This window comes from Caretta caretta, chromosome 7 (genome assembly GCF_965140235.1).
Source record: "Caretta caretta isolate rCarCar2 chromosome 7, rCarCar1.hap1, whole genome shotgun sequence".
In the NCBI taxonomy this organism is placed as follows: Eukaryota; Metazoa; Chordata; order Testudines; family Cheloniidae; genus Caretta; species Caretta caretta.
The window spans coordinates 45247358-45274624 of record NC_134212.1 but is presented as its reverse complement, the minus strand read 5'-3'; the positions used below and the strand labels follow the sequence as shown (position 1 = coordinate 45274624).

Here is a 27267-nt window from a genome sequence, read left to right as displayed (position 1 = left end):
TGGTCCCACTCTGGCTCCTATACGTAGGGGCAGCCAGGGGGCTCCGCTCTGTATATTGCCCCCATCCCAAGCACCGCCCTGCAGTTCCCATTGGCCAGGAACCATGGCCAACGAGAGCTGCATGGGAGGTGCCTGTGGAAGGGGAAGCATATAGAGCTGCCTGGCTATGCCTTCGCATAAGAGCCAGAGGTGGACCATGCTGCTGCTTCCAGGAGCCGCTTGAGGTAAGCGCCACCCCTGAGCCTCCTCCAACTCCTCAATCCCCTGCCCCAGTCCTGATCCTCCTCCTGCCCTCCAAACCCCTCAATCCCAGCCTGAAGCACCCTCCTGTACCCCAAACCTCTCATCCCCATCCCAGAGCCCTCACCCCCAGCTGGAGCCTGCATCCCTTCCCACACTCCAACCCTCTGCCCCAGTCCTGATCCCCCTGCTGCCCTCTGAACCCCTCTGACCCAGCCCAGGGCATCCTCCTACACCCCAAACTCCTCACCCCCAGCCCCACCCCTGAGCCTGCACCCCCAACCAGAGCCCTCCCCCCCTCCGGCACCCCAATTTTGTGAGCATTCATGGCCCGCCATACAATTTCTATTCCCAGATGTGGCCCTTGGGCCAAAAAGTTTGCCCACCCCTGCCTTAGATTGTAAGCTCTTCAGTGCATGTTGTGTGTTTTTGGATGCTAAAAAATTAATAGTCCTTTGGCAATACTTCCCAAAATGTCTTTGGCCACAGGGGGGCAATAATGCTCTAAAGGTGAAACAAAACCATGTGCCAAGAAGAGGATGTTCAAGAAAAATATGTGTGGTAGGGATGTTTGAAGAGATTTAGTAGCATGCAGGTCCAGAAGCGGAAGATCTCTCCTATGGCCGCTAGATGGTGATGCAGCCTCGCACTTTCCCATTCTCTGAATTATCCAATTTTTTAATGATCTGATCTGGCCCTGGTCTCAGTTAGATAAGATAAATGGGGTTCTGCTTGTATTTACATTTCTTCGTGTGTGTGTTCATTTCCCTCCTCTCCCCCCGCAGTCCTTTTGCAACTGAAACAACACAAGAATGACAAGATCAGGTTTCAAGGTGGTGGAAATATAGGGTGAAGACCATGTTACCTATGACAGTGTGTAGTGGGGTGCTGGTGCAAAAACACCTAATTAGCCCCTGCCTGGTCAGCTCCAATCAAGGGAAGCAGATTGGGGCTGATGGAAAAGGCCTGATGCCGGCCTGAGGATTGGCAACACCTGCTAATCTGAGAAGCCAAGGGCTATAAAGGCTGGGAGGGAACCAGACGGCATTGGACAGTCAGGGAGAAGTTAGTCAGGGAGGGAGCTGGAGGCCTTCTAGCTGAAGGCTGACTCTGCCTGTAAAGTTTGTATATAGATGGACACTGATGGTGGGCCAACCTTAAGTAAATAAAGACACAGTTGTTGCACAATCCTGAAGCCTCTCTGAGCCTTACTGGGGAGAGCAAGCGGGCCCCAGGAAGAGGGGTGGGTTGTGAACCCTGTTACACATGGGGGCTTGTCCAGGATCCTTCTCCAGAGACACAGTTTGGTGACTTGGAGATGGAGGGCACTCTGCAGTGGTTCACGGAGCAACACTGGGAGATGCAGAAGACACTGCAGGCCTCTCAGCAGTCCCACCAGCCAGAGAGGCAAGCTTTACTGGCTTGGCAGGCCAAGCAACAACGGACTTTGCAGGACTTTAATAAAGAACGTGCAGTGGTGCAGCAGTAGCTCCTGCTAAAACTGGTGAGTCCTGTGGGGCGAGATGGCTCTCGCCCCCTGGGCCTCCACCTCTGTAAGATGGCCCTGGGGGATGACCCTGATGCCTTTTTGGGTACCTTTGAGCAGGTGGTCCTGGGCATGGGATGGGACAGGACAACATGGGCCCTGGGGCTAGCCATATCTTGCTGGGGAGGCGCAAGCAGCGTATATGGCTCTGACAGATGCCCTGGCTAGAGATTATGACACTGCGAAGGCAGCCATCTTGGATGGCCTGGGGCTTTCGTCAGAAAAATACCGGCAAAAGTTTCGGGCAGCCCAGTGAGCCGGGAGCGTGTAGCCCTGGGCCTTTGCCCAGAAATTGACAGACTGGGCAATGCGGTGGTTGAGGCCCGACGCCCAAACAGTGGGGCAGGTTATGGATCAGGTGATCCTCAAACAGTTTGTGCAGTGCCTCCCTGATAGCATGCAGGTCTGTGTGCAGCGACATCAGCCTGGCACTGTAGAAGCTGCCGTCAAAAGGACGGAGGAATATGCAGAGGCAGACTTCCCCCTGAGGGAGCATTGGACCCTGCGTGACACAGAGGGAGGCAAGAAACCCTGAGAGCATCGTGCTGGGAAGCCGGTAGACAAGAGATGGGAGGAGCACAAGGGAACCCCTACCTGCCCAGGACAGCTTGTATGCTGGCGCTGTGGACAGCTGGGGCATAAGAGCCGTTACTGCCTGGTGATGGACTGTGGGGCTACTGAATTCTGTGGCTGGACCAAGGTTGGGAGGCGGAAGAAGAGGCGTGGGATAGCCACTATCCCTGTGCGGGTGGGAAGAAAGCCCCAGAGGTGTCTAGTGGATACGGCCTCAGCCCGCTCCCTCATACAGCAGCGCTTGGTAAAGCCACATTGGCTTATCCCTGGAGAAAGGATGGTGGAGGAGTGCATTCACGGGGATGGGGAGTATTGTCCCGTGGCCCAGGTACCCCTGGAGGTGCAGGGAAGGTCTGCCTGGAAGTAGGTGAGGGGTAATAGTGGGGTTGCCCTACCCTATGGTACTGGGGTTGGACTGGAACCCTGCTCCAAAAGGGAAAGAAGGCACGGGGAGGAGACCAACAGAGAAAGCAAGAGGGAAGAACCTGGAGGGAGGGGGCAAGGCCCCACCGGGGGTGGATCTTGAGAAAGGGGAGCCCCCACACCCTCAAGAGGAAAATGATAGGAACCCTAGACAATACAGCCAGGATAGGGGACCGAAGAGGGAACAGAAGGTCCCAGGACGGGACCATCCAGGGGAGGGAATCCCCGTGATAGAGGAAGAAAAGCCGAAGGAAGTTCAGAGAATAGGAACCCAAAAGGGGGAGGCTCAAACTCCAATAGGCAGAGGCCCAGAACCGGCGATACGTGGCAGCCTTGGGTCAGTTGGTGCCGATCCATCTCCCCAACTAGGGAAGGAAAGAGAACGGCCGGGGCAACCTGCCCAAGGTTGTGACTGATGTGATGACTTCTGGGGAGAGGTGGACTTGTGGAGTGGCCCACCCCCTACCCAATGCACCTTTTGTGGGTGGGGCATGCCAAAATCCCAAAGGGTTGAGCCCGGGGACCACCCAGATGGGCAGGGAGGCCATCTCCAGAGTAAAACCCCAAGCCAAGAAAAGCGGGGCCGAGCAAGAGCAGGCCTGGCATCGGCTTAAGGGGGGAGGTATGTAGCGGGGTGCTGGTGCAAAAACACCTAATTAGCCCCTGCCCAGTCAGCTCCAATCAAGGGAAGCAGATTGGGGCTGACAGAAAAGGCCTGATACCTGTGTTGGGGACACTGGGGCATGGCCACTAGGTAACTCGAGGGGATGGAAGACCACGAGTGTCGATGAAGCCCCCTCGCACTAGGCCCAGGTGTCCTTGGCCCCCCCTCCCGCCTGGAGGCACTCGCAGCAGCTCTGCGTACTAGGCCCAAGTGTCCTTGGCCCCCCAGCCTGGAGGCACACACAGCAGTTATGCTGAGGATCTGCAACAATATGCTGCAGAGTCAGACTGCCTGAAACTAAGCAAGGCCAAACAGGGCAGATATGGAAGAACAATGCTGAATAAAGCAGCTTTATGTATAGTTTAACAAATGATACAGAGAACCAGGGAACTAGCTGGGAACTGGACTGGCTGGCTATATGGATACTTGGGGCAGCTTGCTATTGGATAAGTATGCTGGGAAAAAGGATGTATAAAAGCCTGTGTAACTTCCTGCTCTGTGTACAGGATTTGAGAGTCAAATCTCCCTGTACCTATTTGAAGCTTCAAATAAACTTTTCTGCTTCTCCACCCCATTGTGATAATTGGGTGTAGCACACCGGGTAACGAACCAACTCAAGCTGTTGTTCAGCCTCTCGGCACTGAGTGCCGGTAACAGCTTTTGGTGTCCCTGGGTGAGCGACGAGGCTGCAATTTAGCCTTGCCCAGACCCTTCCTGGAGGTCGAGGATTGCGGCGAGAACCGACGCCCAGTGCGCACCGGTGAGTTCACCGGGGCCTCGGAGAAGACGCGATTTGATCGACCCCGAAGGGCACAACGGTGCAACGCACTCATATAGTGGAGAAGCAGCTGTGGTGGACAACGGTGAAGAACTGGTCCCTTGGATAAGGTAGGAACCTTTTTGAAATCCGGATTGTATGCTCTGTTGGAACCTGGGGATGCCCAGAGTTACCCTGTAGGTATGGGACAGAGCTCAGGGATTAGGGCACGGTGTACGCCCCTAGAGTGCATTCTAGCAAACTGGAAGATATTTGGTGCGGATCCGATGACTAAGAGCCAATTAAAACGATTCTGTACAGTTGACTGGCCTCAATATCAACTAGAGGACAAGGAGTGGTGGCCACCAGGAGGGTCAATTAATTACAACATGATCCTTCAGTTACTCCTGTTCTGTCAGAGAACAAGGAAATGGAATAAACATATGTATGCACATTTGTTTCTGACTTTATGTACTCGACCAGATATTTTACAGCGCTGTAATCTGACTCCGACTGGTTCGGTAGCAGCTAATGTTAGTCCCCAGATCCCCACCCCCACTGTAATGGCAGAGCTGGTGTCCCCTTCAGCCCCTACACCCACACCTTCTAAGTCCCCAATGATTGGCCTATACTCCTTAATCACCGAAACTAAAGTCGCCCGGTCTGGATCGGACATGCGTCCGGCCACGACTATGCAGGTTTATACTCATGTGCCCTTTAATCCTGTGGATTTGGCTGCTTTCAAAGCACAGGCAGAAGAGTTTTCCACCAACCCAAGCAGGTTTATATCAGTCTTTGAGGGGTGCCTCAGTAGTCAGAAGCCGGACTGGGATGATTGTAACATCCTCCTGTGAACCCTATTGTCTGAGGTTGAAAGACAACAGATTGTGTCCAAGGCAAGGGAGGAGGTGCAGAGACGGTACGACCGGGATCGTATTAATGTCCCTGACCCGGATGCACAAGTCCCCCGAGCAGACCCCAGGTGGGATCCAAATGATCAAAGGGATATGACCCGCCTTACCTCCTATAAGGAGTTGCTTTTGCATGGACTCCGTCACTCGGCTGTCCGACATAATAATTGGGCAAAGCCATATGAAGTAATGCAGGATTTAAAAGAAAGCCCAGGGGCCTTTCTACAGCATATTCGGGACACCATTCTACAGAACACTAATGCAGACCCCGATGATCAGGCAACTGAGTCAATTATTAAGGGAATTTTTACGAGCAGAGCAGCCCCTGATATTAAGAGAAAGTTACAAAAAAAGGAGGATTTAATGGGCATGACCATGGCACAAATCTTAGAGACTGCAAACCGAGCTTATAGGCTGAGAGAGACAGAGAAGGAGAGAAAGCAAGTGAGATTGATGGTAACAGCGGTACAGGCCAACGCTAAGAGAAGTTGCCGGGGAGGAAGGGGCCGTGGACGCGACCGTCCGGGCCCGCAGGAGAGACGACTGGGTCGCAACCAGTGTGCCCTGTGTCGACAGGAGGGACACAGGAAAAATGAGTGCCCAAAGAGGAAAGAAAAGGGGGGTTCCCCTATGATGGCGATGGCGGAGCAGGAATAGAGGTGTCAGGGGAGACGGACCACCCTACCCCCGGAACCCTGAGTAAAGATGTGGGTGGGAAGTTCAGAAATAGATTTTTTAGTGGACCCTGGAGCGGCCCAAACTGCTGTAAATCAGCCTCTTCAGTTGCCAGTAGCAGATTCCCTTACGGTGGTGGGAGCCACAGGCAGGGACACCAAGTGCCCAGTGTATGCCCCAGCGGAATGTGCTTTGGGAAACAGGACTATATCCCACAAGCTGGTATACCTCCCTGAGTATCCAACACCTCTGCTGGGACGGGATCTACTTTGTCGCCTCGGTGCCACCCTGCATTTTACTGAGGACAAAATAACCTTTACCTTACCCCCTGAGAATGCATGGATCATGACCCTTGCAGTTGAGCCCTCAGCCATGCAAGCCCCAGAATGGAGCCCGTAGGAAGACCAGGTGTACCCCCTCGTGTGGGCATCAGGGATTCCAGGAAAGGCCACCCACCAGACCCCCATTACTATTCAGCTCATACCAGGGAAAGGCCCAGTGCAAGTAAAACGGTATCCAATCAAGAGGGAAGCCAGAGAAGGTTTACAGGAAACTATAGATCGATTCCTAATGTATGGTATTCTCCGGGAATGTCAGTCAGCCTGGAACACTCCCATTCTACCCGTACAGAAGCCTGATGGCACGTATCCGCTGGTACAGGACCTAAGGGCAGTCAATGAATGGGTTAAGACTCTGCACCCTCTTGTCCTAACCCATATACCTTATTGGCTTCTATAGGGGGACAGTATACCCATTTTTCAGTCCTTGATCTGAAAGATGCTTTCTTTACCATCCCAGTTGCCACCCCGTCACAGGAGATCTTCTCCTTTGAGTGGGAGGACCGAAAAAGGGTTAAAAAGCAACTTTGCTGGACAGTGTTGGCCCAGCGATTTTAAAAACTCCCCCACCCTCTTTGGGCAGGCTCTGGCCAGGGACCTAGAGGAGTGGGATAATGAGGAGGCCCTCCTTCTGCAGTATGTAGATGATTTGTTAATTGCCACTGTGGGCCAAATCCCCTGCCTTAAAGCCACCATGAGCCTCCTGAATTTTATTGGACTCCGGGGATATCGGGTAGCACGGAGTAAGGCTCAAATTGCCCTCCCAGAGATACGATACCTCGGGTTTCACATATGGCAAGGGGAGCGTCAGCTTTCAAGCGAAAGAAAGGAAGCTATCTGTCAAGTTCCTACCCCAAGTAACCGTAAGCGGCTCAGGGCATTTCTGGGTATGGCAGGCTTTTGCAGGATATGGATCCCAGAGTTTGGACTGTGGGCTAAACCCCTGTACGACTGTGTAAAAGGAGCAGATCATGACCCCTTCTATTGGACCCCAGAGGCTGACAGGGCATTTAAAATCCTGAAAAGAAAATTGATGGAAGTCCTGGCTCTGGGCCTGCCGGATCTCTCTAAGCCGTTTCAGTTGTATGTACATGAACGAAGGGGGGTGGCCCTAGGAGTGCTCACACAGCTGTTAGGAGCATGGAGATGTCCGGTGGCTTATTTGTCTAAGCAATTGGATCAGGTTGCAAAGGGTTGGCCGGCATGTTTATCGGTGGTCGCAGCTACTGCCCTCGTGCTTGAGGAAGCCGAGAAGCTAACATTGGGAGGGGTTATGCAAATATATACTCCCCATATGGTCCAAGCCTTATTGGATGCAAAGGGAGGGCTTTGGCTCACCCAGGCTTGGATTGCTCGGTACCAGGCTAAGCTGTTAGAGAACTCTGAAGTCACCTTACAGCCTTGCCCCTCCCTTAACCCAGCCACTCTCTTCCCAGAAACAGAGGAACAGAAACATGACTGTTTAGAGATCATAGATGTCCAGTACTCCAGCTGTCCGGATTTAAAGGATGTACCCCTCCCAATTGCAGATTATGAGTAGCAGTACTGTAATAGATGGGCAAAGGAGGGCGGGTTATGCTGTTGTGATGCTCCATGACACTGTGGAAGCTGAAGGTTTGCCTGCTGGGACCTCTGCCCAGCTTGCCGAACTAATAGCCCTGACCCGTGCACTTGAACTGTCAAAAGGAAAGCGGGTCAACATTTTTACTGATTCAAAGTATGCTTTTGGTGTGCTGCATGCTCATGCTGGCCTATGAAAGCAAAGGGGAATGCTGACAGCCCAAGGCTCCCCAGTCAAGTACGGGCCCCAAATCCTCCGGCTCCTAGAAGCCGTACAACTTCCCTCGGAAGTGGCGGTGGTACACTGTAAAGCCCATCAAAGGGAGGATCAAGATGTGGCCAGAGGTAATGCCCGGGCAGATAGAGAGGCTAAGAATGCTGCCACCCTGCCATCCCCTCAGACTGAGAACACCCATATGCATGCCCTTATCCCATCAGTAGGGGAGCTTCCAACCCCTCAGTACTCTGGGGAGGAGAGACAGCTAACTGACAAACTCGGTCTCTGGGAAAAGGAGGGATGGCTCCATTCCCCAGAAGGGAAGGTCCTCTTACCAAAGGGCCTAATCCGGCCAGTGCTGCAGAAACTACATCAAACCACTCATGCTGGCAGGGAAGCACTTATCCAACTAATGGGAAAATACTTTATCACTTCCAGACTCCGACCCCTGTCTGCCCAGGTACAAGTGGACTGCTTAGTCTGCCAAAAGAATAACCCCCGACCGGGACATCCTGTGCCACCAGCTGCCCTAGAACCCACTCCGGGCCCTGGACAAGTGTGGCAAATAGATTTTACTGAGTTTCCCCGGACCCAAAGGTTCAAATATCTCCTTGTCATAGTGGATCGGTTCAGCGGATGGATGGCCAGAAGCCTTCCCATGCCGTAACTGCACTGCCAGAACAGTGGCCCTCAAGTTTGTTAAGGAGATCATTCCTCGCTTTGGACTCGCCCTGTGGATGGAATCTGACAACGGGACACACTTCATGCCAAAAATCATTCAAAGCATCTCACCTGCCTTACAGATCCCCTGGAAACTCCATACGCCCTGGAGACCGCAAGCCAGTGGGGTAGTGGAGCGTACCAATCAGACTCTTAAATGACATCTCTCAAAAGTGTGCCAAGAAGCCTCACTGCGATGGCCTGATGCTTTGCCCCTCGTCCTACTCCGTATCCGCGTTCTCCCAAAGGGTAGATTAGGGCTCAGTCCCTTTGAAATTATGTGTGGAAGGGCATGGCCTATGAATGGCATCCCGGTTCTGTCAGGGTAATGGTTTTTTGTCACAGTATATGTGTTCCCTGTCTGCTGTTCTCTTGTCTCTTCACAGGTATACCAAGGATTCCCAGCCTCTCCCCTTGGACACTCCCGTCCACTCCTTACAGCCCGGTGACTCTGTGCTTGTTCGCACCTGGAAAGACGAGCCTCTCCAGGAAAAGTGGAAAGGACCCTATACCGTCCTGCTGATCTCCCATACAGTGGCAAAGATCGAGGGACACAAGAACTGGATCCATCACTCTCATCTGAAGGCAGTACCCGCCCCCTTGTCCGCAGAACAGTGGACCGTCCAAACTGCTGACTCCTCATCCAGTGACTATCTCAGGCTAAAGCTACTGTTTAAAAGACACAAATAGCGGGCACCTTAATGCTAAAATGGGCCCACCCAGGTACTGGAGACCCTGGGTTGGGAAGACTCTGGTGATAATTAATTGGGTAACATTGTTATTCTCTGTATTGGTATTTCCAAACTGTGCATATTGGGAGCATAACTCTTTTGTTTCGCTTGCGCACCATGTTGCTACTTTAACAAACCAGACTGATTGCTGGGTTTGTGCTCCAACTCCACTGTCCCCCAAAATGGGAATGCCCCTTGACATGCTGCCCCTGACCCTACCAGAAATAGCCACCACCAAAGAGCAGGAAAGAACGGATTCACCGTTCTGGAATAAGACCTCTTTACAGCAAGCCACTTATCAGGACCAGGAGTATTCAGTTGCAGTATTCAGTGAGGGAGTGCTATGTTTTACCCGAAACCAATCTGATCACTATGGGCGTCCTGTGGGAAAAAGCTCCTGTGTTATTACACAGTGGGCTGATGGGTATTGGATAAAGACCAACAGGGGAGGCCAACAGTGTGGGTGTAATGGTTCCTCCCCTTTTAGGGAAACTCTTACAAATAATCTTACCACAGAAGAGGGGTTTGGAAATGTAACTTGCCGTCCAGTTAACATCTCCAACGTAGCAAGCCAATGGTGGGTTTGTAGTGGTCTCTATGGCGAGTGTAATTTGAACAGCACAATTAGAAACGCCCCCACTTGTACCCAATCAAAAAAATAAGATGCCCCCTTAGGGGCATATAAATTGTTTAAAAAAGTAGCCAAAGCAGCCTTAAATATCCCAGGAATCCCCTTAAGAAACAGTCCTTACTGGGCCCTACAGGGTCACTATTTTGTATGTGGCCGAAAGGCTTACAAGGTGCTGCCAGCCAACTGGACAGGTAGCTGTTATATAGCTCATGGAGTTCCTCATCTTTCCATAACTGCCACACTGCCCAAAGGAAAGATTAGAAATGCCCGAGACACCTCTGTTGAGTCACAAGAAAAGACCCTGCGGCGACTGACTAAGGCATTGGAGGGCAATATGAAGAATCCCCTCACAACCGAGAAGCTTGTAGGGTGCTCTGTACTGGGAATAGCGCCACTAGTTTCTGGACCAGCCATGGCATGCATAGGCCACTATACTATAAGGCTGCAAATGGTACTTGAGAAAGTGGCCTTAGAGTTAGAGGACTCGGTTAGTGATTTAGGGTCAGCAGTAAAAACATTAAATAAAGAGGTACAGCAGCTCAGGATGTTTTCCCTCCAAAACAGGCTGGCTTTGGACTATCTCTTGGCATCCCAAGGAGGGGTTTGTGCCCTCGTTGGGCCCCGATGTTGTGTATATGTAAATGAGAGCAGTTATGAGATCTATGAAAAGGTGGTACAGGCTGAGGCCCATGCCCGAGCCGGAGCACAGGTTGCCTATATTGCCCCAGAGAACGATTGGTTGCAAACCTTGTTTTCAGGCTGGGGTTTGTCGTCTTGGCTTGGTGGTTTATTTAGCCTGCTATTGAAAATTCTCTTTCCTGTATTGCTTGTATTATTGATATTATGCTGTACAGTATCATGTGTTAGGGCCCTTTTGCAAAAGTTAATAAGTCATTCTTTTCAGGGCTATCACAAAGTGCTTATGCAAAGTCCTATTGTAAAGAAATAAGTAGCCCAAGTGAGAAAACTCAGAGCCAAGGTTGTTGAGTGTTCTCAAAGGGGGGAGTTGTTGGGGACACTGAGGCATGGCCACTAGGTAACTCGAGGGGATGGAAGACCACGAGTGTCGATGAAGCCCCCTCGCACTAGGCCCAGGTGTCCTTGGCCCCCCCTCCCGCCTGGAGGCACTCGCAGCAGCTCTGCGTACTAGGCCCAAGTGTCCTTGGCCCCCCAGCCTGGAGGCACACACAGCAGTTATGCTGAGGATCTGCAACAATATGCTGCAGAGTCAGACTGCCTGAAACTAAGCAAGGCCAAACAGGGCAGATATGGAAGAACAATGCTGAATAAAGCAGCTTTATGTATAGTTTAACAAATGATACAGAGAACCAGGGAACTAGCTGGGAACTGGACTGGCTGGCTATATGGATACTTGGGGCAGCTTGCTATTGGATAAGTATGCTGGGGAAAAGGATGTATAAAAGCCTGTGTAACTTCCTGCTCTGTGTACAGGATTTGAGAGTCAAATCTCCCTGTACCTATTTGAAGCTTCAAATAAACTTTTCTGCTTCTCCACCCCGTTGTGATAATTTGGTGTAGCGCACCGGGTAACGAACCAACTCAAGCTGTTGTTCGGCCTCTCGGCACTGGGTGCCGGTAACACCAGCCTGAGGATTGGCAACACCTGCTAACTTGACAAGCCAAGGGCTATAGAGGCTGGGAGGGAACCAGAAGGCAGGGGGCAGCAAGGGAGAAGTCAGTCAGGGAGGGAGCTGGAGGCCTCTTAGCTAAAGGCTGACTGCCTGTAAAGCTTGTATGTAGATGGACACTGGTGGTGGGACAACCTTAAGTAAATAAAGACACGGGTGTTGCGCCTCTCTGAGCCTTATTGTGGAGAGCAAGCGGGTCCCAGCAAGAGGGGCGGGTTGTGAACCCTGTTACACAGTGATTTTCAACCGGGGGTCCGCAAACCAGGGCAGAAAGCTCGGAGCCCTGGTACCCTGTGGCTGAAGCCTGAATGCGCCCCCTGCCACTTGAAGCCTAGAACCTCAAGGTCCCTCTGCAGATGAAGTCCTGAGGCTCCCCTGCCCCAGAACTTTTATAGCATGTGCAGGGATGGGGGGGCTCAGAAAGACAAAAGTTGAGAACCTATGACCTATTGTTAGGCCACCTGAATATCTTCCCGAAATATAAAAAAAAACAAAACATAAAACACATACAAACCCCAAACTAATTGGCTGTATTATGGGCTTTAAATACACAGTCCTCTTGCAAACACATAGAGGATTTGCTGTTAAAGTGCTGCAGCCTTGTGGAAATCTCTGAAAAAATGTTTCAGTTGAAACCATTCTCCTGCTGACATATATATATTCCAGTGTACTGTTTATAGGGATATTTACACGAAGCTTAGATTTTTGCTTCTTTAAGGATCCTTTTATATTCCTGCTGCTCATCCCCACTATAGTCATAAATCTCTATGACATCACCATTGCTTCTACATTGGTTAACTAACAATATTGTAATAAAAGGGCTGCAGATGGGAAATAAATACTGTCTTGGCTGACACAATTTCCTCTTTATACTTACATTGTAATATCTTTGGGATGGGGCCTCATTGTTATTTGTACAATGCCAAGCACAGAGGGGGCCTAATCCATGACCAAGGCCCCTGCTTGCTACTGCAATATAAATAATAATCCTCCTTTAGACTTCTAGTCAATTCTCCCCCTTTGAAACTCCTAATACATTCCACTCTGAAACATCTACCTGAAGTCAACACAATAAGACTATTTAATTTGATCAAAAAGACTCCTCTTCTATTTCCTGCTTCCAATGTTTGAGATTAGGAAGTTGTACTGTTTCTATTTTATATTTTTCTAACCTCCTGAAATCCATGAACTTGCATTAACGTAGAACTGAGGAGAAATTAGAATGTGGTTCTACTTATTTTAGAGATGATGGAAGAAGACTGGAAGAGGAAGCAGTTCTACATTTGTAACGGTATTTAAATAGCCCTACTGAAAGTGTGATAAAGGTTGTGGGTCTGAACCACACTGCAAATGCCTGGTTTTCATACAAATGACCCCAGTCAAGAAAGCGATGGGGATGAAATTCCTAAAACTCAGAATGTGTGTTTTCTGTAGACAAAGATTTTGTTGTGGTTTTCTGGACAGTTTGAGCGGCTCTTTCAGTGTTTGCAGATGCCAGTGCTAACAGTTCTAATTTTGTAGCTATTTTACCCACACAATCACACATCCTGATTGCAATGCCATTTTGCATGTCCTAAAAAGCGTGTCAGGCCAGAAAAGTGTCATCACATCTTGAGTATGTCACATGATGAGCACAACATTACATTAGGAAGTGATTTTGTTTTTCCATGGTATCACTATGTTGCATCATGACTGTGATATCTGTCATGGAAGCACTAGGAGCATTATCCAAGACCACAGTGGGCTTTGGATCAGGCCCTAGGAAAAAGGCAAATGCTCTATATCTTTTCTGTAAAGGAGAAGGTAAATAGAGTGAATGAAGCCATTAGTCTGTAAAGATCACATAGCCCAGAAGATTTTGTACATATATGTCAAGGATAGGGAACATCCTAACCTCAGAAGAAACTTCATGCTTCAGTCTTGCCAGCTTCCAACATGGTGGCTGGAAATGACATCATGCCAGTAGTGTGAAGCCTTTTCCTTCCTTTACCTGTTACCCTAAAGTAAGCAAGAATGACATCAGGCCAGTAGTTTGAAGTCCCCTATCCCCTCCTGCCCCCCCCCCCCCTTAAATCATTAGTTGGAAAATAAAAGCAGACTGAATGTCTGAATTTTACCAAATTAGAAAGCATAAAACCCTACTGTACTAGGGTAGATTACAAATTAAACTGAGCACTAATTTAAAGTATAACTACTTGTCCTTTTCAGCTGTAGCTCTCAGAGTGCTTTACAAAGGGGAATTGCTATCATTAGGCCCATTTTACAGAGATGGAAACTGAGCTACAGAAATGGCCAATTTTTCCTAAAGAAGGGTGCCTATGCGATTCTGACTTCAGAACCCAGGGGATTAATTTCTAGAGGTGAAAAGAAAAGGAGTACTTGTGGCACCTTAGAGACTAACCAATTTATTTGAGCATGAGCTTTCGTGAGCTACAGCTCCCTGTTGCATCCGATGAAGTGAGCTGTAGCTCACGAAAGCTCATGCTCAAATAAATTGGTTAGTCTCTAAGGTGCCACAAGTACTCCTTTTCTTTTTGCAAAGACAGACTAACACAGCTGTTACTCTGAAACCTTTCTAGAGGTGCTAAGCCTCTGCAGCTTCCACTGACTTCATCCAGGTCCCCCAAAATCAGTGGCTATCTGGAGGCCTAAGAGACTTTTCTAAGGCAGCAAACATGTCTGACTCCTGAGTTTCAGAGACAAGGTAGCTGAGGTAATATCCTCTATTGAACCAACTCCTGCTGGTGAGAGAGATGGAAGGCTTAGTGGATGGGGCTGCAAGGTGACCAGAGCCACCCAGAAGGGGGAGCAAGTGGGGCAATTTGCCCCAGGCCCCGCAGGAGCCCCCACGAGAATGTCTGAGGTCGGAGACAGGGAAGGTGAACTGAATGTGACTGCCTTGAGGGCCTGGGGTGGGACAGGAGCTCTGTGGCCCACGGTTGTGAGGTAGTAGTTGGCCTTAGTGGTCCAATTTGTAGGGGGGGTCAGGAGGTTGGTGGCCCAGTTTATGGGGAAGGGAGCGGGCTTAGTGGCCATGGGTTGGGACCTTGGTGGCTTAGTTTGTAGTGTGTATGTGGCAGGGGAAGGGGCTCGGGTCCTAGTTTATGGGGCAGGAAGAGGGCTGAGCAGCTGAGACAGAAGGGCAAGCTTGATAGGTTAGCTGTAAGGTGTGTGTGTGGAGGGGGGGGAGGGGGACTTGGTAGCCTAGTTTATAGAGCCGAAAGGGGGCTTCCTGGCCCGGGCCCAGCTACTGCCGGCGAAGAACGCGGTCCTGCTGCCACACACAAAATGGCAGCCAGGGCCAGCCGGCGGTGGGTAACGTCCCCCTCCGCTATCCCACAATGCACTGCTCCTTCACTTCCCTCTCCGAGTGCCGCCCCTCCCCGTCGGCGTCCCACAATGCACTGCCCCTCTCCAGCCCTCGCGCTTCGCCAATCCCACAATGCGCTGCTCCTCCGCTCTCCCACAAGACCCCCCGCCCCCTCGTCCGCCCCACAATGCCCCGCTGCCGGCCCCCTTTTTCCCCTGTGAGCGGCAGTGTCTGTCCCCGTAGGAGGAAGATGGCGGACACAATGAGCAGGAGCCGCCTCTCCACAGCCTGAGCCGACCCCGCCTGAGGGCGCTGCCCGCCCGTGCCGAAGCCGCCTGCTAGCGCCGCGCGGCCCTTACCCGAGACCCGCGCGCTTCAGGCCCCCGCCCGGTTTCCCTTCTCCGTTGCTTCGCAGGCCCCGCGGGCACTAGGCCGCCGCCCGGCTTCTCACGTTCACCGGCGTCCTCCGTGCCCGGCTCCCGCTGGGCCCAGGCCCGGCTCCTCAGGCCCCGCTCGCGCCGCCCCATCCCTCGCGGCATGAAGCTAACGGACAACGTGCTGCGGAGCTTCCGCGTGGCCAAGGTCTTCCGCGAGAACTCGGACAAGATAAACTGCTTCGACTTCAGCCCCAACGGCGAGACCGTCATCTCCAGCAGCGACGACGACTCCATCGTGCTCTACGACTGCCAGGAGGGCAAGTGAGTGGCGGGCCGCCCGGGGGGGCGGGAGATCTGCCCGCGGGTGGGGGGTGAGCGGAGTGGGGAGGGTGGCCCGTGTGTGGTGATGGGCGTGCGAAGGTGCAACTGCAGCACCCCCCCCCCATGCCCGTGGCTGGTACTTAGCCTCGTGGTGGTGCTGCCCTGGGGGCCTGGGCGGGTGGAGCAGGAGGGATCGATCCCCCGGGATTATCGGCTCTCCCAGGTGAGGAGCCTGTCAGGGAGAAAACGCGGGTTCAGGAAGGGCGGAGAATAGCACGGGCTTAGTGTATATCTGCTAGCCAGGGCGCTAAAGCTGCCAGCTAAAGGCTGATGTGAAAGACCCGGGGGTGGGGAAGACAGCCACCTAGGTGTGGGGAGAACCTCCCCAGTGTTGCTGATGCTCAGGTTTTCCCCAGGTAGAAGCTGCTGAGTGAAACTGACATTTTTGTTACTTTGCTGTCCACAAGGTTCTTCATAGCAAAAGTAAAGTTGATCAGAGATTCTTATGTGTTTGGTTGTGCTGCTGCTTGGCAGAGCTCTGAGGAGTAGCTGAAAATATTGTAATTGTGTGTCTGCAGACTAGGGAACCTAGTATAGGTGCCTTTTTTTTTAAATGAAATGAGTGTATAAAACTAAAACACCAGAAAAAATATGACTTGAAAATGGAGCTGGAACAGATTATTTTTATTGCATTCTGTCATGGCACTGTGATTAAAGCATCTGAGTCCCATCTACACTACAGCCTTCACTGTTACTACTTGTGGTGGAGCTGAAACTGTGGTGATTCACACCTAAATGTAGCATTGTAGATATAGACTGGAAGACTTTTGCTTCATATTTGGAAGGTTACAAATGTGATTTTCACACTTATGGAGACTAGAATCTTGTTTTACAGGAGCTAAAATTTGTTATTAATTGATGGCCCAGGACTTTTCACTGATCACAGAAATCTTTGCTTTCACTGGTGGGTAAATGAATGGATTTTTCAAGCTCTCTCACTTTAGATTTGGTTAATAAAATTGATGGATAACTCATCTGTAAGTATAGCTATGTATATGGGTCCAAATTTGAAGTCAGTGGAGTTGCCATGATTTTTCCTTTGAGGAATATGCCTATTGTTAGCTACTCATTGCCGCAGACTCATTTCTTGATGAGTATTTCCATTGAAAATCTAAGCTAGAGAGCAAAAATTTGATTTAGGCATGTTAAATACCCTGTTTGGGTTTAAATGAACAGGATGAAATGGGAAACTGTTTTGATGTGCATCTAGAACAGTTTGCCATTTTAAAAGGTAACCTTTTAAATATATTTTAATTCCATAGTGGAAGATGGCATACTGTACATGATCAAAAAGAAAAGGAGTACTTGTGGCACCTTAGAGACTAACCAATTTATTTGAGCATGAGCTTTCGTGAGCTACAGCTCACTTCATCAGATGTTATACCGTGGAAACTGCAGCAGACTTTATATACACACAGAGAATATGAAACAATACCTCCTCCCACCCCACTGTCCTGCTGGTAACTTTAAAAAACTGTAAAAACAATGAGGAGTCCGGTGGCACTTTAAAGACAAACAGATTTATTTGGGCATAAGCTTTTGTGGGTAAAAAACTCAATTCTTCAGATGCAGTTAAAAAACTGTGGCATTCCACTAGAATACATAGCCACTATTATGTAGGAAGAAGGGATTCTACTGTGCTTTGTGTGAACCCCTTTTGAGTAGTTGACATCTTTACCTACAAACTAGAATTAAAACATCTATGATTCTGCTATAGAGCAAGATGGGGACAAAAGGGAGGAGGTATTGCCTTGTATATTAAAAATGTATACACTTGGACTGAGGTTGAGCTAGAAATAAGAGACAGACTTGTTGTAGGTCTCTGGGTAAGGATAAAAGAGGTAAAAAACAAGGGTGATGTCATGGTAGGGATCTACCACCAAACCAGGAAGAAGAGGTGGATGAGGCTTTTTTTAAACAACTAACAAAATCATCCAAAGCACTGGACTTGGGGGGAGGACTTCAACTACCCAGACATCTGTTGGGAAAATAACACAGCAGGGCACAGATTATCCAACAAATTCTTGGAATGTATTGGAGACCATTTTTTATCTCAGAAGGTGGAGAAAGCTACTGGGGGGAGGCTGTTCTAGATTTGATTTTGACAAATAGGGAGGAACTGGTTGAGAATTAGAAAGGGGAAGGAAGGCAACTTGGGCAAAAGTGATCATGAAATGGTAGAATTCATGATTCTAAGGAATGGTAGGAGGGAGAACAGCACAATAAAGACCATGGATTTCAAGAAGGCAGACTTCAGCAAACTCAGGGAGCTGGTAAGTAAAATCCCATGGGAAGCAAGTCTAAGGGGAAAAACAAATGGAGACATTTGGCAGTTTTTCCGAGACATTATTAAGGGGACAAGAGCAAACTATCCCACTGCATAGGAAAGATAGGAAGTATGGCAAGAGACCACTATGGCTTAACCAGGAGATCTTCAATGATCAAAAACTAAAAAAAAAAGTCTTACAAAAAGTGGAAACTCAGTCAAATTACAAAGGATGAATATAAACAAATAACACAAGTATGTAGGGACAAAATTAGAAAAGCCAAGGCACAAAACAAGATCAAACTAGCTGGGACATAAAAGGAAACAAGAAAACATTCTACAAATACATTAGAAGCAAGAGGAATCATAGAATATCAGGATTGGAAGGGACCTCAGGAGGTCATCTAGTCCAACCCCCTGCTCAAAAGCAGGACCCATACCCAATTAAATCATCCCAGCCAGGGCTTTGTCAAGCCTGACCTTAAAAACTCCTAAGGAAGGAGATTCCTTCTTCCTTCCTTCCTCCTTAGGCAACGCATTCCAGTGTTTCACCACCCTCCTAGTGAAAAAGTTTTTCCTAATATCCAACCTGAACCTCCGCCACTGCAACTTGAGACCATTACTCCTTGTCCTGTCCTCTTCCACCACTGAGAATAGTCTAGAACCTCCTCTCTGGAACTACCTCTCAGGTAGTTGAAAGCAGCTATCAAATCCCCCCTCATTCTTCTCTTCTGCAGGCTAAACAATCCCAGTTCCCTCAGCCTCTTCTCATAACTCATGTGTTCCAGACCCCTAATCATTTTTGTTGCCCTTTGCTGGACTCTCTCCAATTTATCCACATCCTTCTTGTAGTGTGGGGCCCAAAACTGGACACAGTACTCCAGATGAGGCCTCACCAATGTCGAATAGAGGGGGACGATCACATCCCTCGATCTGCTCGCTATGCCCCTACTTATAAATCCCAAAATGCCATTGGCCTTCTTGGCAACAAGGACACACTGTTGACTCATATCCAGCTTCTCGTCCACTGTCACCCCTAGGTCCTTTTCTGCAGAACTGCTGCCTAGCCATTCGGTCCCTAGTCTGTAGCTGTGCATTGGGTTCTTCCGTCCTAAGTGCAGGACCCTGCACTTATCCTTATTGAACCTCATCAGATTTCTTTTGGCCCAATCCTCCAATTTGTCTAGGTCCCTCTGTATCCTATCCCTGCCCTCCAGCGTATCTACCACTCCTCCCAGTTTAGTATCATCCGCAAATTTGCTGAGAGTGCAATCCACACCATCCTCCAGATCATTTATGAAGATATTGAACAAAACCGGCCCCAGGACCGACCCCTGGGGCACTCCACTTGACACCGGCTGCCAACTAGACATGGAGCCATTGATCACTACCCGTTGAGCCCGACAATCTAGCCAACTTTCTACCCACCTTATAGTGCATTCATCCAGCCCATACTTCTTTAACTTGCTGACAAGAATATTGTGGGGGACCGTGTCAAAAGCTTTGCTAAAGTCAAGATGCAATACATCCACTGCTTTCCCTTCATCCACAGAACCAGTAATCTCATCATAGAAGGCGATTAGATTAGTCAGGCATGACCTTCCCTTGGTGAATCCATGCTGACTGTTCCTGATCACTTTCCTCTCGTGCAAGTGCTTCAGGATTGATTCTTTGAGGACCTGCTCCATGATTTTTCCAGGGACTGAAGTGAGGCTGACTGGCCTGTAGTTCCCAGGATCCTCCTTCTTCCCTTTTTTAAAGATTGGCACTACATTAGCCTTTTTCCAGTCATCCGGGACTTCCCCCGTTCGCCATGAGTTTTCAAAGAAGACCAAGGACAGAGTAGGCCTGTTACTCAATGGGCGGGGAGGGAGGGGAGACAATAACAGAAAATGTGGAAATGGCAGAGGTGCTTAATGACCTATTTGTTGTTTTGGTTCTCACCAAGAAGGTTGGTGGCAATTGGATGTCTAACATAGTGAATGCCAATGAAAATGAGGTAGGATCAGAGTCTAAAATAGTGAAAAACAAATCAAAAATTACTTAGAGAAGTTAAATATCTTCAAATCATAGAGTTATATATATTAAGGTCAGAAGGGACCATTATGATCATCTTGTTTGACCTCCTGCACAATGCAGGCCACCGAATCTCACCCACCCACTCCTGCAATAAACCTATCACTTATGTCTGAGCTACTGAAGTCCTCAAATCATGGTTTAAAGACTTCAAGGTGCAGAGAATCCTCCAGCAAGTGACCAGAAACTGACGAAATGCATCCTAGAGTACAGTCACTCCTCACTTAACGTTGTAGTTATGTTCCTGAAAAATGAGACTTTAAGTGAAACGATGTTAAGTGAATCCAGTTTCCCCATAAGAATTAATGTAAATGGGGGCATTAGGTTCCAGTGAAATTTTTTTTGCCAGACAAAAGGCATTATACATTTTAAACAAGCAATTTAATACTACAGTCATCATTGCTGAGTATGAAGCTTGGTTGAGGTGGTGGGGTCAGAGAGTGGAAGAGGGTGGATTGTCCGGCTGCTCCTCTTGCTGAACTTTCTGGACTTGAAAAAACATCTAAAGAGTGTTTTGCTTTCCTTTTTTTTTTTTTCCTTGGTAAATTTCTTTACAGCAAGTCATTAGATGACCAACTCCCCTAATCACTTTGGAGCTGGGTTCCCTGTCAGGATCGTCATCACTCAGGATTTGAAAGCCAGCTTCAATCATTTGTTGGGAGGTGCCCCTGCCTTACCCTACACAGTCACAGCCCACTGGCACTGGAGATCAGGCAGGCAAGGAGACTGAAGGTGCTGTAGGCTAGGAGAAGCACTTTGTGCAGCTGCAGCTTCCCCTACTCTGCAAGCACTAGGGGCAGGGGGCTCAACCCTCAGCCCGCCCACTCCACCTCTTCTCCCCCCCCCACCTTCTCCCCCTTTATTTCGCATGCTGCGTTCTCGCTCCTCCCCCCTCCCCCGCTGAATGCCGCAAGCCAGCTGATTGCTGTGGGCAGGAGGGAGATGCCCTGAGTCCTCACTCCTCCCTCCTGTCCAGGGCAATCAGCTGGCTTGCGGTGTTTAGGAGGGAGGGGGGAGGAGCAAGGACTTGGTGTGCAAGCTCTCCTCCCGCCTCCTTCCCGGGGCAATCAGCTGGTTTGTGGTGTTCAGGAGGGAGGGGGAGCCCGCATGCCGAGCCCTTGCTCCTCCTCCCCTCCCTCCTAAATGCCGCAAGCCAGATGATTGCTGCGGGCAGGAGGCTGGGAGGGGAGGGGGAAGGTGCTGATCCGCGGGGTCTACTGGTGGGCAGGAGGTGGTTGGGGGGAGTGTAGGGAGGCTGCCAGCTGTGGAGAAAGTGGAGCATTGCACAACTTTAAATGAGCATGTTCCCTAATTGATCAGCAATGTAACAACGAAACAACGTTAACCGGGACAACTTTAAGTGAGGAGTTACTGTACTTGAGGAGCTGACTGAGGAGATATCTGAGCCATTAGCAATTATCTTTGAAAAGTTATGGAAGTTGGGAGACATTCCGGAAGATTGGAAAAAGGCAAATATAGTGCTCATCTATAAAAAGGGAAATAAGGACAATCCGGGGAATTACAGACCAGTCAGCTTAACTTCTGTACCTGGAAAGATAATGGAGCAAATAATTAAGCAATCAATTTGCAAACACCTAGAAGCTAATAAGATGATAAATAAGTCAGCATGGATTTGTCAAGAACAAATCATGTCAGACCAACCTGATAGCTTTCTTTGACAGGGTAACAAGCCTCGTGGATAGGGGGGAAATGGTAGATGTGGTATATCTTAACTTTAGTAAGGCTTTTGATGCTGTCTCACATGACCTTCTCATAAACAAACTAGGGAAATACAAGCTAGATGGAGCTGCTATAAGGTGGGTGTATAACTGATTGGAAAATGGTTCCCAGAGAGTAGTTATCAGTGGTTCACGGTCATACGGGAAGGGCATAATGAGTGGGGTCCCGCAGGGATCGGTTCTGAGTCGGGTTCTGTTCAGTATCTTCATCAATGATTTAGATAATGGCATAGAGAGTACACTTATAGAGTTTATGGGCGATACCAAGCTGGGAGGGGTTTCAAGTGCTTTGGAGGATAGGAATATAATTCAAAATGATCTGGACAAACTGGAGAAATGGTCTGAAGTAAATAGGATGAAATTCAATAAGGACAAATGCAGAGTGCTCCACTTAGGAAGGAACAATCAGTTGCGCACACACAAAATGAGAAAGTACTGCTTAGGAAGAAGTACTGTGGAAAGGGATCTGGGGGTCATAGTGGATCACACGCTAAATATGAGTCAACAGTGTAACACTGTTACAGAAAAAGCAAACATCGTTCTGTGATGTATTAACAGGAGTATTGTAAGCAAGACACGAGAAGTAATTCTTCTGCTCTACTCGGCGCTGATTCGGCCTCAACTGGAGTATTGTGTCCAGTTCTGGGTGCCATATTTCAGGAAATATGTGGAGAAATTGGAGGAAGTCCAGAGAAGAGCAACAAAAATGATCAAAAAGTCTAGAAAACATTATGTATGAGGGAAGATTGGGGGGAAAAAAAAGGGTTTGTTTAGTTTGGAAAAGAGAAGACTGAAAGGAGACATAACAGTTTTCAAGTACATAAAAGGTTGTTACAAGGAGGAGGGAGCAAAATTGTTCTTAACCTCTCAGGATAGGACAAGAAGCAATGGCTTAAATTGCAGCAAGGTTGGTTTAGGTTGGGCATTAGGAAAAACTTCCTAATTGTCAGATTTCAGAGTAGCAGCTGTGTTAGTCTGTATTCGCAAAAAGAAAAGGAGTACTAGTGGCACCTTATAGACAGACTAATTTATTTGAGCATAAGCTTTTGTGAGCTACAGCTCACTTCATCGGATGTAGCTCATGAAAGTTTATGCGCAAATAAATTGGTTAGGCTCTAAGGTGCCACTAGTCCTCCTTTTCTTTTTGCTAATTATCAGAGTGGTTCAGCACTGGAATAAATTGCCTGTGGAGGTTGTAGAATCTCCATCATTGGGGATTTTTAAGAGCAGGTTGGACAAATGCCTGTTAGGGATGGTCTAGATAATACTTAGTCCTGCCTTGAGTGTAGGGGACTGGACTAGATGACCTCTTGAGGTCCCTTCCAGTTCTATGATTCAGTGAATGTAGATGTTTTCAGAAACTGAGCAAATATGGATTTAGACAATGAGAATCGAGCCATTTTGATTCATGAGTGAATAAAATTCATCTTGTAATCTTGGAGCATGTAGTAGAACATCAATCATGGGAATAAATAAATTCACAGAACTCTTGAAAAATGCACTTTCTGATTCGGTATAAGAAAAAATATATATAACTAATCCTATGTAAATTATTGTGTTTTGGGAATAGAACATCTGTAGATGGAAGACGTGAGTCATTTACTATAAGACTCAGATCAAAGTGAGCCAAACCATAATTCCTAAATAAAATTATTTCAGGAAAAGGTAAACATCCTGGTGCACTTACTTAGTCTGTCTCAAAAAGTGCCTCTTTCTGATGTGGCTTTTCTGCTAATAGCATTATACCAGAGATAGTGTGTGTGTGTGTGTGTTATAGGGCCCAGAATTGAGCATGGAGCATCTCAGAAGACAAAGATGTGGTCCCTAATTCGATCTTTTGATGTGACATGAAAGGGTGACCAAAAGTAGCATGTGGATGGTACAAGAAGTGAGTAGGGTTACAGATATGGTCATGTGGTTGCTCGGTTTAAGCATGAGCACATCTTGATTATCTCAAGTGTTAAGGTTTGTTTTTTTAAGAATTTTCTCAAATCTTATGCTGTGCATCTTATTGTAGAGGTGAGCTTTTAGGAATTCAGTGAGGGGTGGAGTGGTATGAATGACCAAAGTAGGCTGCAAGGTATACATAAGATGGTTAGAGTTAAAAAAACAAACAAAAAAAACACAGCCTTGTAGGGGAAGTGGATGAAGAGGGCAGTAGTAGCCGAGTGGAGGTGGTGTGGTACTGTGTAATAAAATGGTAGCCCATATGAGTAGGGAGAGGTGGTGTGATTATTTGACAAGAAAAAAGTTACTTGCCTGTGCTTTTATTCTGTCAAAGAAGTTAAAATGAACTATTGTCGCTGCTGTGATTGTTGAATGGCATCTCTCTGCATTCTGGTTGTTCTGTTTTGGACTACTTTGTGTGGATTCTTTTTATACTTGTTTTCAGTATGTCACTTGGTTTTATGTGTAGTATGTCTTTTTGCTTTCATACAAATTAAAATGTTACTGCCCCCGCCTGTCTGAGCCTAAACTAAGACTATAAGTTATTTCAAATTCAAATAAAATCTAATACCCTAATAATATGGATGGTGTCCACTAGCTTTGAAATCTACATCTTGATTGTACATCCTCCACTAATGCTGGCGCTGATGAGCAGTCACTGTGACTGTCCATGATGGTACTGTTCCTAGTCCCGCTTCTGCTCCTGGGGGAATTCTGCACCACTGTGCAATACAGAATTTTGCAGAAATTAATGTTGCGCGTGCAGAATTCCCCAACCTCACCCCCCCCCCCCGCCAGAAATGAGCAGCAGGCCGCCACTAAGGGCCACTGGACCTGGGAGACACTGCTGTGGGGAGGGGGAGGAGGAGCTGGAGAGTTCCTGGCAGCTGCAGTTCCCAGCATGCCCTGAAGGAAGGAGATGGCGGTGTGCAGGAAACTCCATGCAAGCCCAAGACCCAGCGTCAGGCTGTTTCTCCCTTTGGATCCCTGGGGAGCAGGGGGTGTGAGTGCCTGAGCTAGGGAGGGCAGTGTCTGGCCCGGGGAGGAGGGCGGAAAAACAGGAACTGGGTTGTCTTAGGGCAGGGGTGGGCAAACTATGGCCATGGGCTGCTTCTGGCCTCCCAGACCTTTTAATTTGGCCCTCGAGCTCCTGCCAGGGTCCGGGGCTTGCCAGGGGGCTCTGCACACTGCTCCCGCGCCACCCCTGCAGCTCCCATTGGCCGCACAGAGCCGCCTGGCCACGCCTCCGCGTAGGAGCTGGAGTGGAGACATGCTGCTGCTTCTGGGAGCTGCTTGAGGTAAGTGCTGACCGAAGCTGGCACCCCGACCTTCTGCCCCAGTCCTGATCTCCCTCCTGCCCTCCAAACCCCTCAGTCCCAGCCTGGAGCACCCTCCTGCAACCCCAATCCCTCATCCCCAGCCCCATCCCAGAGCCCACCACACCCTCGCCCCCAATTTTGTGAGCATTCATGGCACTCACCCAGATGAGGCCCTTAGGCCAAAAAGTTTGCCCACCCCTGTCTTAGGGGTTTCTTTAACCCTCTACTCCTAAGGGAATTTTTGTGTGTGTCTGTATTGTTAGGCATACATGCTGACAGGTACTTTGGAATAAATTACCCAAATAATTGAAACTGACGTGATTATATAGTGTTGTTTTGATAAATTTTGTGGAATTTTAAAATGTTGTGTGTACAATTTTTAATTTTTTGGTGCAGAATTTCCCCAGGAATACACTTCATATCAGTAGACAATAGCTTGATGAGACTGGAATGCATCTACATTTGGGCCTTTAGTTTATATCTGTGTCATGTCCTGATGTGGACTTGTTTAGATTAATGTCATTGTGGAAAATCCACAGTTTGATATTGCAGTGCTAAAAGGTAATTCACGTTTTGTCAAGATAAATGTATCTGGAAGTGTAGGTTGCCTGGTTACAGGATTTTTTAAAACATGCATATCCACTGTCATTTGTGCATTTGAAAGTAGGTGCAATTTTAAAGGCATCTATTGATAAGCCACTTTTCTCCTTACTTGTTTTTGTAAAGTGGCCTCGAAGATACTTAATTTGTACATTGCTATATTGGATTATTTCTCTTATCACTAGGCCATAGTGTGGACTCAAAGCACTGGAAACTGAATGATGGTTGCTGTACCATGGTGAAACTTGACAGCATCAGGCCTGTAGATCAGTTTTTTTCCTACAGTTTTGCCTCCAAGGAGCCAGAAATCCTTACCTTTTCAAACTTGTTATCCCTAATAATATGCTTTTAAAAATAAGGGCAGGATGATTCTCTTTCATTGCTGTGTTCCGACATAGTGCTTCCTAGCTTTTGAAATGCCTGGTCTAAACTCACTGAGTTCTGCCAGCATTACTGTTGGTGAGGGGATTGCTGTTTTTTCTTTTTTTTTTTTTTAAATTGACATACACTATTGCTTTTATCAGCATAATTATTGGTATAAGGTGCTTTATACTTGTGTTGCTTATTTCACTTTGACAGACCTCAGTAAGCTCTACAGGTGTATGTACACTTTCATTTTGGTATAACTGCTTCTACACTAGGATTCTTTTGCAGTTTTATGCCAGCATAGTTAAAGCAACAAAGCTTTCAAGGGTCAGCAATGTCAGTCTCTGAAGGAGATCATCTCCTTGAAATGTGAGAAATGGCAGGTAATCATGGTAAACAATGTGTCTGCATATTTGCCTGATCTTATAAATGCACCTAAATTGGGCTATATTAGCCCCTGTCTCAGTTTCTGTTGCATGGCCCAAATGGGTAACAACTCAAATGATTGATCATTACCGTTGTTGCAGTGGTTTGACTCACAGCTCAGCATCCCTGGATGGACACCTCCAAAATTACTTACAGTTGCCTGAAAGGCCTCAGCTTAGCTTAGTTAACACTTTTTTTAACTTAGAACTTCAAATTTTACAGTTTTTCAAAACAGATTCACACTTTAAGATATGGACAATGTTTTTTGAGATCCAGGTTAGCAAGCACAAGTCTGTGGGTGATCAAGAATGCAGCATCACTATGAGGAGATTCAATTGCTATGCACCTTTATACAAGAATAACCTATATTAATTGCAAAAAGAAAAGGAGTACTTGTGGCACCTTAGAGACTAACCAATTTATTTGAGCATGAGCTTTCGTGAGCTACAGCTCACTTCATCGGATGCGTACCGTGGAAACTGCAGCAGACTTTATATACACACAGAGAATATGAAACAATACCTCCTCCCACCCCACTGTCCTGCTGGTAATAGCTTATCTAAAGTGATCACCAGGTTGGGCCATTTCCAGCACAAATCCAGGTTTTCTCACCCTGGATTTGTGCTGGAAATGGCCCAACCTGGTGATCACTTTAGATAAGCTATTACCAGCAGGACAGTGGGGTGGGAGGAGGTATTGTTTCATATTCTCTGTGTGTATATAAAGTCTGCTGCAGTTTCCACGGTACGCATCCGATGAAGTGAGCTGTAGCTCACGAAAGCTCATGCTCAAATAACTTGGTTAGTCTCTAAGGTGCCACAAGTA

General features: G+C 48.1%; 1 protein-coding gene and 1 long non-coding RNA gene across 2 annotated transcripts in view; both read left to right on the top strand.

Annotated features, from left to right (window-relative positions):
* Positions 1 to 551: 551 nt before the first annotated feature.
* Positions 552 to 11501, top strand: LOC142072747 (uncharacterized). Its single transcript, XR_012669304.1, has 2 exons — positions 552 to 4334; positions 9011 to 11501. It is a non-coding gene; the product is annotated as an uncharacterized LOC142072747 (long non-coding RNA).
* Positions 11502 to 15115: 3614 nt separating this feature from the next.
* WDR82 (WD repeat domain 82) overlaps positions 15116 to 27267 on the top strand; it is a 33592-nt gene continuing 21440 nt past the window's right edge. Inside the window, exon 1 of the mRNA XM_048856406.2 lies at positions 15116 to 15643. Coding sequence (XP_048712363.1) covers positions 15483 to 15643 — 161 coding nt within the window. The 5' untranslated portion in view covers positions 15116 to 15482. The remainder of the gene's footprint in view (positions 15644 to 27267) is intronic.